This window comes from Orbicella faveolata, unplaced genomic scaffold (assembly GCF_042242905.1).
Source record: "Orbicella faveolata isolate gen_17 unplaced genomic scaffold, um_ofav_v1 contig_48, whole genome shotgun sequence".
NCBI lineage: Eukaryota > Metazoa > Cnidaria > Anthozoa > Scleractinia > Merulinidae > Orbicella > Orbicella faveolata.
Window position 1 is genome coordinate 14,207,518 of NW_028301578.1, and position 13,809 is coordinate 14,221,326.

Here is a 13,809-nt window from a genome sequence, read left to right on the forward strand (position 1 = left end):
ACATAATTTATAAAGGGCTTTTGATGGCCAAAAACGATACCCTATTTATAAAAACCATACCCTTTGGTTCCGCACATACCTATATAGCCCATGTAAAGAAGTACCCCCCCGCCCCGCCCGGGCTGTGTGAAACCACATTAATACAACCACCTTTTTTCTATAGTAAGAAAAGATCGCCTTGACATGGTTGTATAGTAAGGTAAGGTAAGGTAGGGTAAGGTAGGGTAAGGTATAAGGTAAGGTAAGGTAAGGTAAGGTAAGGTAAGGTAAGGTAAGGTAAGGTAAGGTAAGGTGAGGTAAGATAAGGTAACGTAAGGTAAGGTAGGGTAAGGTAAGGTAAGGTAAGGTAAGGTAAGGTAAGGTAAGGTAAGGTAGGGTAAGGTAAGGTAAAGTAAGGTAAGGTAGGGTAAGGTAAGGTAAGGTAAGGTAAGGTAGGGTAGGGTAAGGTAAGGTAAGGTAAGGTAAGGTAAGGTAGGGTAAGGTAAGGTAAGGTAAGGTAAGGTAAGGTAAGGTAAGGTAGGGTAAGGTAAGGTAAGGTAAGGTAAGGTAAGGTAAGGTAGGGTAAGGTAAGGTAAGGTAAGGTAAGGTAAGGTAAGGTAGGGTAAGGTAAGGTAAGGTAAGGTAAGGTAGGGTAAGGTAAGGTAAGGTAAGGTAAGGTAGGGTAAGGTAACGTAAGGTAAGGTAAGGTAAGGTAAGGTAAGGTAAGGTAAGGTAAGGTAGGGTAAGGTAACGTAAGGTAAGGTAAGGTAAGGTAAGGTAAGGTAAGGTAGGGTAAGGTAAGGTAAGGTAAGGTAAGGTAAGGTAAGGTAAGGTAAGGTAAGGTAAGGTAGGGTAAGGTAAGGTAAGGTAAGGTAGGGTAAGGTAGGGTAAGGTAAGGTAAGGTAAGGTAAGGTAGGGTAAGGTAAGGTAAGGTAAGGTAAGGTAAGGTAAGGTAAGGTAAGGTAGGGTAAGGTAAGGTAAGGTAAGGTAAGGTAGGGTAGGGTAAGGTAAGGTAAGGTAAGGTAAGGTAGGGTAAGGTAAGGTAAGGTAAGGTAAGGTAAGGTAAGGTAAGGTAGGGTAAGGTAAGGTAAGGTAAGGTAAGGTAAGGTAAGGTAAGGTAGGGTAAGGTAGGGTAAGGTAAGGTAAGGTAAGGTAAGGTAAGGTAAGGTAGGTTAAGGTAAGGTAAGGTAAGGTAAGGTAAGGTAAGGTAGGGTAAGGTAAGGTAAGGTAAGGTAAGGTAGGGTAAGGTAAGGTAAGGTAAGGTAAGGTAAGGTAGGGTAAGGTAAGGTAAGGTAAGGTAAGGTAAGGTAGGGTAAGGTAACGTAAGGTAAGGTAAGGTAAGGTAAGGTAAGGTAAGGTAAGGTAAGGTAAGGTAAGGTAGGGTAAGGTAAGGTAAGGTAAGGTAGGGTAAGGTAAGGTAAGGTAGGGTAAGGTAAGGTAGGGTAAGGTAGGGTAAGGTAGGGTAAGGTAAGGTAAGGTAAGGTAAGGTAAGGTAGGGTAAGGTAGGGTAAGGTAAGGTAAGGTAAGGTAAGGTAAAGTAAGGTAAGGTAAGGTAAGGTAGGGTGAGGTAAGGTAAGGTAAAATCTTTATTTAGACACGGCATTTCCTTCAGGACTTAACAATATTGAATTCAATTGGTCTAACTACCAAACTAATAAATCACTAATAACTGCTACAATAAAAGAAATGATAAAAAAAACCTGCTTTACAAGGAAGCCGTGCATAAAAGCAAAATAAAACTTACATAAGATTACAATCAAAATCGCAATTCTTCAACTTAGATTTAAATTAATTCATCAAGAGAGGGTGACTGACGCATATCCAAGGGTAAACTGTTCCACAGTACAGCTCCACTGTAGGACAGACTTCTTTTACAATAATTATTTTTTTTAAATTTTTTTAATTGATCTACAAACACAATACACATAGGAAAAAACATAACAAATAAAAAGAGGAAATAATAATATTACAGTACAATACTTACTTACAGTACAATATGATCGTTAAGACTACTTACATCGTTCTTTACATAGCTAAACAATACAGTTTGGAAAATATCCAGTTTTTTTTTTTTTTGCTTCAAGTTTCAAACAAAAGGCAGCACTACTAACGCTGCCTTTGCTATATATGTACAGTATTTTACAATAATTAGTGCGGGGCTGTGGAATGGTAAGCGAACAGTAACTATCTCTTAACTTACAGGTTAAGGTATCGGAACGGAAGACAAAGTGCGAACTAAGATAGTCCGGAACCATATCATATTATTTACAATCTTATAAATCATTATTGGCTGTTTTCACACTAGAGACGGATAATCCGTCTAAGACGGGTTATCCGTCCAGCACGGATAATCCGTCTTAGTGTGAAAACGGAACGGTGTTCATTTTAGACGGATTATCCGTCTATTTTTATCCGTCCGATTATCCATCTATAGACGGATAATCCGTCTAAAATGAACACCGTTCCGTTTTCACACTAAGACGGATTATCCGTGCTGGACGGATAACCCGTCTTAGACGGATTATCCGTCTCTAGTGAGAAAACGGCCATTGATTTATCAACAACAAGTTTACCATTCCAAACAATAAAGAAAGGTTGAATGCAACACAGTTGAAATTTTCGACATTTTGCGCATTAGATCCACCTTTACATTGTCCGTTGACCTGGTTTCTATCTCTAGAAAAGGCGGAGTTTGCTGCAACTTTGTTCCCAGGACTTGCCCTTGAAATATATATTTGCTTTTCTCGCACCTACCAAATTTCAAACGAAAAACCCTTGGAACATTGCTGGTTGGAGTTAGCTGGTGATAAGAAATATTGCTCTCGGAAATCTTGTAAGTGCGTTAGACTTTTATCATCGTGTTGTTCATTGTAACTGCGATGTTTTGTTTTCTGTTAAACATGCGTAATCGCCTCGGATATCTCGTCTTTGACATTTGCCACATGATCACGACGATTTTCTAGGAAACGAAGAACGGTTAGATCTGGGTAAAAGATCAGCGAGACAAAGAAAACTGATGGCTTTTTCGCATAATTTCAATTCATTGAAAGACAGGTGATAACATTTTACATATGTAAATCATTGGCGGCAGGAAAGATAAATAAATAGTTGCCATATTAGAATAATTCACATGATTTTTATGCAACCTCATAAATTTCTCACTGATACTAGTACTATGGCTCCTGTTATAATCCATCAAATATTTTCGCTCACGCGCGATTAGTCTAAACGGGTCATGTCACTGAATATATGGCCAGCTAAAATTGGGGAATATTCGATTGATATTCCCCAATTTTCAAAACTGTACGTGCTGCGAAAAAGTATTTGATAAAAAGCGAACAGTAACTATCTCTTAAGTTACAAGTTAAGGTATCGGAACGGAAGACAAAGTGCGAGCTAAAAAGTGCGAACTAAAAAATAGCCGCCATTTGGCGTGAAAAAATGCTCGGATATTCACAGCTAGCACAGGCGACGCAGACGTTGAATACGATTAATACGTGACATCATGCTGTTGGCGATTGCGTTACAATTTTAGCCGTTTATAAGACAATGTATGACAATGCTTCGAAAATTACTCTAAATGCTACGTGTAGAAAATAATTTGAATAAAATGGCTAACCTTATGTTTGCATTGCGTTATTTTGATGTCTCTGGGTTCCTGGAAGTTGTTTTGAGCCATTTAGGCGAGTTTCATTTTCTGGCGGTTTGCTTCCCCTAAAGAGAAACGCTTGCTTCCCCCTCTCTTTAGGGGAAGCAAACCGCCAGAAAATGAAACTCGCCTAAATGGCTCAAAACAACCTCCAGGAACCCAGAGACATCAAAATAACGCAATGCAAACATAAGGTTAGCCATTTTATTCAAATTATTTTCTACACGTAGCATTTAGAGTAATTTTCGAAGCATTGTCATACATTGTCTCATAAACGGCTAAAATTGTAACGCAATCGACAACAGCATGATGTCACGTATTAATCATATTCAACGTCTGGGCCGCCTGTGGGATATATCACAGTTTTCATACGCTCTCGGATACTGTTCGCTTCTCGGAACAGATAATGTCTGCGGACAAACATCCGAGGATATTTTTTTGCCAAACGGAGGCTATCAGTAATGTTGATAAAATTCAAGAAGTTTCACGGAAAGTTTTGAACTCCAAGAGAGCTCAGTCGCTAGCATGAGGAAAAAGTACAATCTTATTATCGCGTAATTATTAAGGTGAGATTTTAAGACGACCTAAAACGTCTGCTATAGTACCCGGATCCTCAAGGATGTGGTATTTGTACCAAGTATTGCGAGTTTTACCTCGACTAGCATTTCCGAAAGACAACTTTACCGTCTCGCTGTTCCACACGGGGCAAAAGTACTCAATCAACATACTCTCAATACTGCAAGCGTAGTGTCCCGGATCCACAATCATAAATCGGAAAAAAAAATCAGTTTCCTCCCTCTTCACCTCTGTATGTGTCCCTTTTTCCGTTTTTTCCTCTTCAGTCTGTTTCTCTTTTGTCTGTTCGTCATCTCTCTGTTCCTCGTCTGACTGTTCCTCTCCTTCTGTCTGTTCCTCGTCTGACTGTTCCTCTCCTTCTGTCTGTTTCCCGTCTGACTGTTTCGCTGCTTCCGTCTGTTCATTACCACTGGCCTTTTTAATGAGGTGTTTAATGTTTTTGCGATGTCCTTCGAGTCGCCTTGCAATGCTCTTCTTTGACATCCCCACATAAACCGGATAACGTGTGGAAGGAAACACCGGGCTTCCTTCATAAAGCTGGGTTTGACCAACATCATAAATGAAGTAAACACCAGGATGTTTGGGAAACTCACTACCGAAAAGGGGATAAATGTAGAGCTTACCCATAAAGTTAAGAGCAATCTGTTGTAAAACGTACTTGTGTCCGAAAAAATCAGGAACAGACGAATCACTTTGCGTTTGGAACTCGCGACGCAGTTCTTCTACCTTTAAGGTTTGTTCTTCCCATAGGCGTGATACGAACTTTAAATGTTGTTCCATAACATCATCGGTACAAAATATCTTTCTTTCTTGACAAAGGATATTGACTAGATACTTGTTGGATGAACTTGCAACCATCCGTGGCAATTCTCCAGACAAATGCTCTTGGTCTTTCCACAGTTTCGACAGGTCTTTATAACATACAAGTATACGTTTATGTACCTCATTATCAAAGGAACGCCCAAGTTCTGGCAAAAAAGGAAGAACCTTAGTGGAAATACCTTTTTCCCGTCTTGTTGATATATCTTGAAACCTTTCAAGAAACGATTTGAATTCCCTATCAATCCAGAGCTTTCTCAGTTCTTTTGGTAACTTCTCAATTTCTTCCTTTAGGTTGCAGGATTTGCCTACAAGGTAGTTCTTGAAAGCTTCCATGATATTGTGGATGTGATCGGCTTGAAAGAAGATGGCGACGAAGCTTTTTCTTTCTTTTTTTTTTTTAACAAACTGTTAACTGGAGCGATCCGCATGTATGAGATGATGAAGGTTTGTTGCGGTAGGATTTACCATATCAGTCATAACATTTCAGTTTCCTTACGAACGCTTCACGAGTGGCTTCCGTGAAAAGAAATTACAGGTTTGCGTGTTATGAACAGCTTGCTTTTTGAACAATCTGTGAAACTGGTTATCCATACATGAGACGATGAAAGTTTGTCGCGAGAGGATTTAGCATATCAAAACATAGGTTCGCGTGTTGTGAATATTTTTTAGCGTGAATTTACTTGACTAATAATGCAGTCTTCATTTCCCTTCATGAATTTTAATATTTCGTTTCAAAGGGTGTCATCCTGTTACCCTGCGGTTATTTCTTCTTTATTATATTTCGCAAGTGGTCATATTTATCGCAAAGTTATGCACCTACGTTTTCCTCGAAAGCAAAAACGTTTTATTTATTCTGGGAAATGTCTGCTGTGTTCTTATCACTTTCCAGAATGACTACCAGACACGCAAGCCAAAAAAATTGCTCGAAAAAGGTTTCGGACAAAATTTTTCAATATCACTAGCAACAGCTTTTTTTCGTCTTTTGTCAGTGGGAACCTTTGATCTAATATCTTTAAACTTGTCAAGAATCGATTTGAATTCCCTATCAATCCAGAGCTTTCTCAGTTCCGTGGCTCGAGGTTATGCCGTACGCCCCTCGCTAACTGAAACTGCTTTGACACATGTGCGTCTCGAATCGGCGGGCGTACTTTTCTTCCCGAGTCGAAGGGCGGACGGAAAAATCCCTGGCTCGAGAAGTTTGGTCCACGTAAATTAACTGAGAGCTAGATCTGTTTACCGTCCAGCATGTTTTGACACTGGCTACAAATTACAAAAGTAAAAAGTGACATTTAGAGCATTTAATATATTTTTTAATACTGAAATACAATGTGTATCGTTTCAGTGGCTCAGTGACATTTGCATCAGCAGCACTTAAATATGGCCCTCTTTCAATAAATAGTGCAATTACAAAAATACTAACTAATGTAGAAATTCGTAACAGAGTAATCAGAAGTGACGAAGAAAAATATGTAGCTGGCATTTAAGCGCGGGAAAAATCACGTACGCCAAAGCGCGCCGATTGATTGGACTTGAATTTGATTGGCTGCAAATACATCACCTTTACTCTGAATGGTCAGTGCACACGTTACACGGATTTCATACACTAATCAGCGCTCAGAGAACGCTTTCGAGGAAGTGACGAAGAAAAATGTGTAGCCAGCGTTTAGCGCGGGAAAAATCGCAAACGCCAAGGGCGATTGATTGGATTTGATTCTGATTGGCTGAAAAGATATTACCTAAACTATCATTGGTCGGTGCGCGTTACACGAGTTTCATAAACCAATCAGCGTTCAGAAAACACTTCTTAGGACAATGGAAAGAAAGTACTCTATATCCTAAAAGTTTCCATATGCATTTGTAATGCCTAGGGTTTTATTTCTTGGAATGCAGAGTTTCTTTTCGGTTTCCACTGCATTAGTTTAGCGTAGTTCTTCAGCAGCTTCTTCCAGTAACACCGTATATCCTGCATTCGAAGGTGATCTTTAATAAATTGGTAGCCTCTGTGAAAGAAAAAAATAAATCCCAAAGATCAAAACTGCAAACTTCAAAACACCATCCATAAGCGTCTTTATTATTTTCAACTGCTACAGTATACAACTGTCAACATCGGATAAAGGAACAATACACATAAAACGAAAAACCCCTTTTGGAATCGACCATTTCTAAAAACATCGACTGTCATTTAATTATAGTAAAGGTATATTAAAAAACGTCGACATAACAAATTCCTGTCTATAATGAACAATTCCAATGTGTTCCTTTGGCGTTTTGCAAAACATTCAGCATAATTCTGTCCAATTCTTGGACCAGAGCGAGGCCGTTGCGGTGCAATGCCTTACAGCACTGAGAACTTCTAAGGTAAGTCTGGTTATATCATTTCAATAACTATTTTTTCACTGAAAATGGTGCAGAAAAAATGACAGGTGTGGCTATAAAATAAAACATAACGCTTACCTTTCTGCCACTGCTTTCACAACTTCGTCATTTGCTTTCGCGAATTCAATAAGGTTCCTGAAAAATAGAAACAGGACATACAATTATATTGAAAAAATAAATTTAGGGGCAAGCACAAAATTATTTCGTGGAGTGGTTAGAGAGTTATACTCCGGATTAAGCGGTTCGGGTTCGAACTGTACGGGACATTGTGTTGTGTTCTTGGGCAAGTGACTTTACTCTCACAGTGCCTCTCTCCACCCAGGTGTATAAATGGGTACCGGCGAATTTAATGCTGGGGGTGACCCTGCAATAGACTAGCACATCACGGGGGGGGGGGGGGGGGGGAAATAGAAATACTCCTAATCGCTTCAGCCTACAGAAACCGGGATAAGCATCCGGCCTGATGGACCACGTGGCTCGTATGTAGACTTTACCTTTAACCTTACAAAATTATTTCAAGCCGTTGACAAAACGCGTATTGTTTTTTTTATTTTCGGCCATTACTCACAGCAGTTTAGTTTATCCCAAACATGCTACCAATGGTTCAACATTTTGATTTAAACTTACCTAACGTTCTTAAGATCAGTTTCAACTGGTATATAGTGAACCCATGGCTTAAGTGCTCGATAGAAAAACTCAAGCCACTCATCTCCGACGTGAAACACCAATGATTTGCACAGGAATAGATGTTTGAATCTAAAACTGGCTGCTACTCCACGGAAGTTGAACAGGTATCTGCAACACAACGGGTGAAAAATGAATGCTTGCTTGAATCAGTGAAGTGACATTTTAGTGACATTCTGGAAGAAGGAACGGTGGGGTTACTACCAACACTGATATCTAAATCTACATGCAACAAAACTGAAAAGACGCAGACTCCCTTGCCCGGGGGTGGTGGTGGTGGGGTGTGGGGGGGGGGGGGGGAGTTGGTGGTGGAGACTCCCATATGAAAAGGTCGAGGATGCTCGTCGGCAAATTTGAATTAAACCCCTAAAGAAGACCAATCTTGGCGAATAAATCTCGAGATTTGACCCCTAAAAGATACCACTTAAAATGGATTATAACATAACTAAAGCAAAGCACGCGCTCTGATTGGTGAATTCATCATCTACTATTTGCCCATGGGTGTACACTGCTGATGTGTGTGTGCTAATGTGATGTAGCTCAATAAATGGACTTCTTTTGCTCCAAATGTGTCAATGTTATGTTATAAAACAAATGTTAAACGCCACAGCTGTAAACTATTGATTTATGGATGCACTTGACAGGTTTGCTAAGCACTCAAGAAGCACTCTTACGCTTCTTTCGTGCTTTGCAACTTCCTGCGTACATCCATAACTCAATAGAGTACGCTACGGCGTTTACCATTTGTTAAATAGGCTCGATTATTAGCCGCTGTTCATGGGAGGAACCTGGGCTAGAAGACAGAACTTGAGGGACTGGTGCAAATCGAGCCTAAAACGGAAACAAAATAGTTTTTCATATCTCTATTTCTTCGAGCGCACCCTTAAAGATACTTTGCTAAAATAGTCGTGTTTGGTCATCAACACCATAAGTGAGACCAGAATCCTTGATTGATACTCCTAAGCGAGACGAAGAGCATCCCCGATCTTTTCATATATGGTTCCCTTGCAGCCATTATTTGAGTTGTCACGCAAATGCCGAGGAGTGTTGAAAGGATGGGGAAAATTTTTTTGAGATTTATTATGATAGTCAAGCAGCAAACTTCGCAAACCTGTATTCACAATGATCTTCAAGCTTGATTTCCTTGGCTGGTGGAGCATGTAATGTGTCCTGCAAAATAAATTATGAAATACTTAACATTAATCACAGGCAATTCCCTGAGGATGGCCTGGCTTGAATGACAGAAGAGTTGTATGAAGATCGGCCAAAGACGTCCGAGTATTTTACAAACATTCTCGAAGTCTGTTCATGGGCTTTTTCTACATTACGATCACTTTTTGAAGATTTCCATAATACTAACTAGATTCTGTGTACATGTATTTAGTTGGACTCAAAATGTTTCAGCTATATCCCAGTGCAAGAAAATATAAATGGAAATAACGATTTGAAGGAGCTTACAGCATCAGACTTCCACGCCTGGTTCTTGGTGTACTGAGCATCAACAAGGCTTGGTTCTTTGCGAGATAATAACACTAATGGATCCCTCTCAGCAGATGTCCTAAAAGCAATAAAAGCAAGCAAATACACTGTAAACACAAAACACCCAGATGGGTAAAGTAAGGTTAAGTCTGCTTACGAGCCAAGTGGCCCATCAGGCCGGAGCGTATCCTGGTTTCTGTGGCATGAAACGACTAGGAATATTTCTACTCCCCCCGGATGGGATGCTAGTCCACTGCAGGGTTACCCTACAGCATTAAATTCACCGGTACCCATTTGTACACCTGGGTGGGGAGAGACACTGTGAGAGTAAAGTGTCTTGTGCAAGAACACAACACAATGTCCCTGGCCAGGGCTTGAACCTGAACTGCTTGATCTGGAGTCGAGCACACTAACAACGAGGCCACTGCACCTTGACAAAGCTTAGATAGCCAGTCCTTTAAAGTATTTTTTGGGGTTCGGTATTCTGACAAGATGTCTGAAACTTTTTAGAAAATTTGAGACATACCAAAAAATACTGATATTCAAAAAAAAATTGATTTTTGCTAATAAACTAACCTAGATCCCCTGAAAAATGCCTTGGTCTGTTTTTTCTCCCACGGCCATTCCTTAGCTTTTCTGTAGAAAATAAGCAACCACATTTTACAATAGAGCTGTCAATATACTAATCTTAATTAAATTGAAATTTACATTATAATTTACGTTGTGAGAACTCACTTTTCAATCTCATCCCTCATCAGATCCCATCTCCCCAGTCCTGTGGGGTAAATTGGCCACACTGCTGGCCCCCCTTCCCAGAATGTCCACGCTGGGTACATGATGTCATACTCATTACCTGTCTTAAAGAAACAAAGCAAAATTACGTCACTAGTGTGCTTTATCATTGTACCCCTTTCCCCCACTGCTGTCATAGTCCAACCCCCACTTCTTGTATATTCATTCGAACAAAGTTAGGACATTGGCCAATGGCACAATGCCAGATCAGTTTTAAAAGTCAGGTATCAGTAAGGAATTCCTGCAAGTTAATAGAAATGAGCCTTGCAAACCGCAATTAAGATTCATTTGTCAGAGATCAGAAATTGCTTGTGCTCTATAGTTGCTATGGGAGGCAAGCGAGGTAGCTGACCTTTAGTTTTGCTTTTTGTTTTTGTTTTTGTTTTTAAACCTGAGAACCCTTTCTCATCTGGAGAACTGCAATGGTGCCAGCTTATTGCACTTTGAATAGACAAAGGCAGGAAAAGTTATGAATGAATGTTTCTTACCTTACTGAATGAGAAAACAGGCAGAGGGTTTGACCACTTGGGAATCTGTTTAGGCAAAAATAAACTTTCACCAAAGTTTAAACTTCTAAGAATGCTTGCCATTTCTAGGACTTAATATATCTTCCTCTTTGATTTAAGTCAAGGAAGTAGCTAGTAGGCTAGAATCCATTTCTGAGCTAACCTGTAACCTGGGGGTCTGGGGAGAATAAGGAGAGCCCAGGACATGAGAATATAGAGAATTGAGCCACCACTGAGAAGATACCGCTTAGATCTATGCACCACCATAATCACAGAATTGCCTGTAGAAGATATAATTGTTACAAACTAGTAGCTTCTCTGGTCTTGCATGAGTTTAGAAAGTTATATATTAAGCATTTTTTTTTAAATTAGGTGATTACCTGTGGATAGTCTCTGACGTTGATCCTCATTTCCATGTCTGGTAACTTGTCAATTATCTCTAGGATAAAATGCTCTACTCCTTTACATCTTGAAAAAATTTTCAGAAAAATTAATTAGCATCACTGAAATCAGACATCCCAAGTGTACTAACATGTAGTAACCCCTAACGGGGCTGAAACCCCAGCAGGAGGAAACAGGGGGGGGGGGATACTATGGGAATATTTAGTGAGAGAGGAGGGGGGGAATAAGGCAAAGCTGTTTGACTTGTAAAAAGTCATTTTGTGCCGTTTCAGAAAATATCTGTGTCCTCCACATTGAATATTTTTTGGTCTGAAGCCCTCTCCACCCCTCAAGAAATTTCTGTTTAGCTTCATACTTTCCAACCCTTTTCTCCCTAAGAGTGCCAATTGGCACACAAAATCATGACTTTGTGTATATTTGAGGGATTTCTATGCATTTTTGCCACAAAAATCTGCTCATCGAAGTAAACAAATTGAGACCCCCTCCTATCTATAAAGACATGGTTGACCACCCTGACAAGTTTCTAATTTATATCTGAGATGCACATGGAATGCAAGACATGTTTCACATCAGCTTTGCACTAGAACCTGCTAAATAAGCAATAGTTTAGGAGTATACGATATCTGTGATATTTGAGAGTTGATACATGCTAGAAGTTTTTCAGCTTCACATTTTAAAGCAATTTCTCTCTGACAAAATGACTATCTCTTTCATAGCTGCGGATGTCAATAACAAATAAGCTGATTATTGGATTTCAAATGGTATATTGTACACAGGCAGAGACTCTTTATTTGCTGATTTGCAAAAACCTGTCATTCGCCTTGACCCTCAACACATTGGAATTTTCAATGACCTTCCAATCCATGGGGTAAGTATAGAGATTTTCTGAAACTGTAAAATTTATATATTCTGTAAGTGAACACCTACCAAGTCACTAAACTAACCTGAATGGAAACATACAGTTATTCTCTCTGTACAGTTTATGATTAATGATTTGATAGTGGACTCCACGGCCATCAGTATTATCAAAGTCACTTTTCTTTATCCCTCCTCTCTCTTTCCATATTCTTAAGTCATCATCTATTACATCACTATAGCACGCACATTTTTTGTTTGAACAGTCTTGGTAGTTGGCAGTAGCCTTATCTATTTTGTGAAGATATTTTTTCCATGATTCTAAGGAGTAAAAGAAAAAAAATAAGAAGCAATGAGAAAACACCAGCCTGTTCTTTTATCACATTTGAGATTGAGATCCAATTGGGTTTAAATTACAAACCAACTTTTGCTCAGGGCCTAGCTGAGGGTGATTAGTTGCTCAGATTTATACTTTCTGAGTAAAACTATGGGACCACACTTATATCTAGGGCTAGCACTCTTAGACAAGTTTAACAAACACCTTCCTTGAAGGGAAATAAGAATTTTGACAAATAAAGGTAATTTTTATGGACCAATATTTTTTGAACTGAAACAATGCAATCTTGGAAATAACAGCAGAATCAGGCCCACACATAATGAGGTTGCACAATAAATGTTTAATAAACTGATCGTGTGTGAATCCAATAAAGTGTAGCTTTAGTGCATCTGCTTCGATATCTCTAAAATAGAGAGCTGTAAGGGTTCTACCAGGAAAGTACCATTTAAAAATCCAGCCTCCTTCTTGGTCTAGAAGACATAAGGCACGTCAGAATAGAATGCCGCCTCATAAACTTTTTGTTTTTACTGTTTTCCGCGTTCTTTTGTCCTTTTGTCTTCTACACCATGTAAGAGCCAAAACCAGAATGATAAGGTGTTTTTCCAATTACTGAACATTAATAGCCAAAGTCTTTAATTTACAGTCAAAACTCCACTAATGGCCTGCACTTGTTGAAAACTGAGATAAACTTCATAACATGGCATAAAATATTTTCAGAGTCAAGACCTGTAAACGTATTAAAATCGATCTTGAAGTCCCAAAACTAAACAATGGACCTTCATGACTCGCTCAAGTTAAAATTTACCACGTCACCGCGGTGATTGAGAGAAATTCCCAGTTACGCGAAACCAATGACTTAAAATAAATTAACAGAGTTGTATCGAAGGTGTTTCCCCTACTAATACAGAATTTAATGTAGGATTTAAATCACTCGTACGTTGGGGTTTAAAACATTTGCTGCGATTCTTCCGACTCAGTCTTAATTACAGCTTAATCAAACTCATTAAGAATGATAGATGTAACAGAACTCTCCACAACATTGATTAGTTTATAAAGTACCTTTCACGATGTACTTTTCTTTACCATGTTTTTCTTCGCATGAACCATCTTTCGAGCAATCGCCTTGAACGTTAGATCCAGATATAAAGGGAGAAATATTGACAAGAAGGAAAATTAAGAGAAGACGAGTTGTTTGGACTGAATCTCCCCGGCCCATTGTACGACCCATTGCACACCATTGTACTAAATTACACGATGTACATAATAACCGCTGAAACATTCATTGCTGTCCCTTTCGGTAGTTATCGGAAGAGTATCCGATATTTTAGAAACCAATCAAAACATAGTACGAG

At 39.3% G+C, this 13,809-nt stretch overlaps 2 protein-coding genes and 1 non-coding gene across 3 annotated transcripts; all 3 read right to left on the minus strand.

Moving 5' to 3' along the window:
- Nucleotides 1–3,830: 3,830 nt before the first annotated feature.
- LOC149096650 (uncharacterized) lies at nucleotides 3,831–5,852 on the minus strand. The gene has a single exon (XM_089281053.1). It carries the CDS (start codon nucleotides 5,357–5,359, stop codon nucleotides 4,190–4,192), a length of 1,170 nt encoding a protein of 389 aa, XP_089137179.1. The 5' UTR covers nucleotides 5,360–5,852; the 3' UTR covers nucleotides 3,831–4,189.
- A 462-nt stretch (nucleotides 5,853–6,314) lies between these two features.
- LOC110044831 (protein O-glucosyltransferase 1-like) lies at nucleotides 6,315–13,735 on the minus strand. Its single transcript, XM_089281052.1, has 11 exons — nucleotides 13,517–13,735; nucleotides 12,210–12,441; nucleotides 11,244–11,331; nucleotides 10,846–10,890; nucleotides 10,301–10,422; nucleotides 10,142–10,201; nucleotides 9,545–9,644; nucleotides 9,198–9,256; nucleotides 8,030–8,197; nucleotides 7,481–7,537; nucleotides 6,315–7,026 (listed from the first exon to the last, which is right to left on the minus strand). The coding sequence occupies exons 1-11, from the start codon at nucleotides 13,683–13,685 to the stop codon at nucleotides 6,891–6,893; spliced, it is 1,236 nt and encodes a 411-aa protein (XP_089137178.1). The 5' UTR covers nucleotides 13,686–13,735; the 3' UTR covers nucleotides 6,315–6,890.
- LOC149096651 (small nucleolar RNA SNORD36) lies at nucleotides 11,297–11,372 on the minus strand. Its single transcript, XR_016204706.1, has one exon. It is a non-coding gene; the product is annotated as a small nucleolar RNA SNORD36 (small nucleolar RNA).
- Nucleotides 13,736–13,809: the final 74 nt, after the last annotated feature.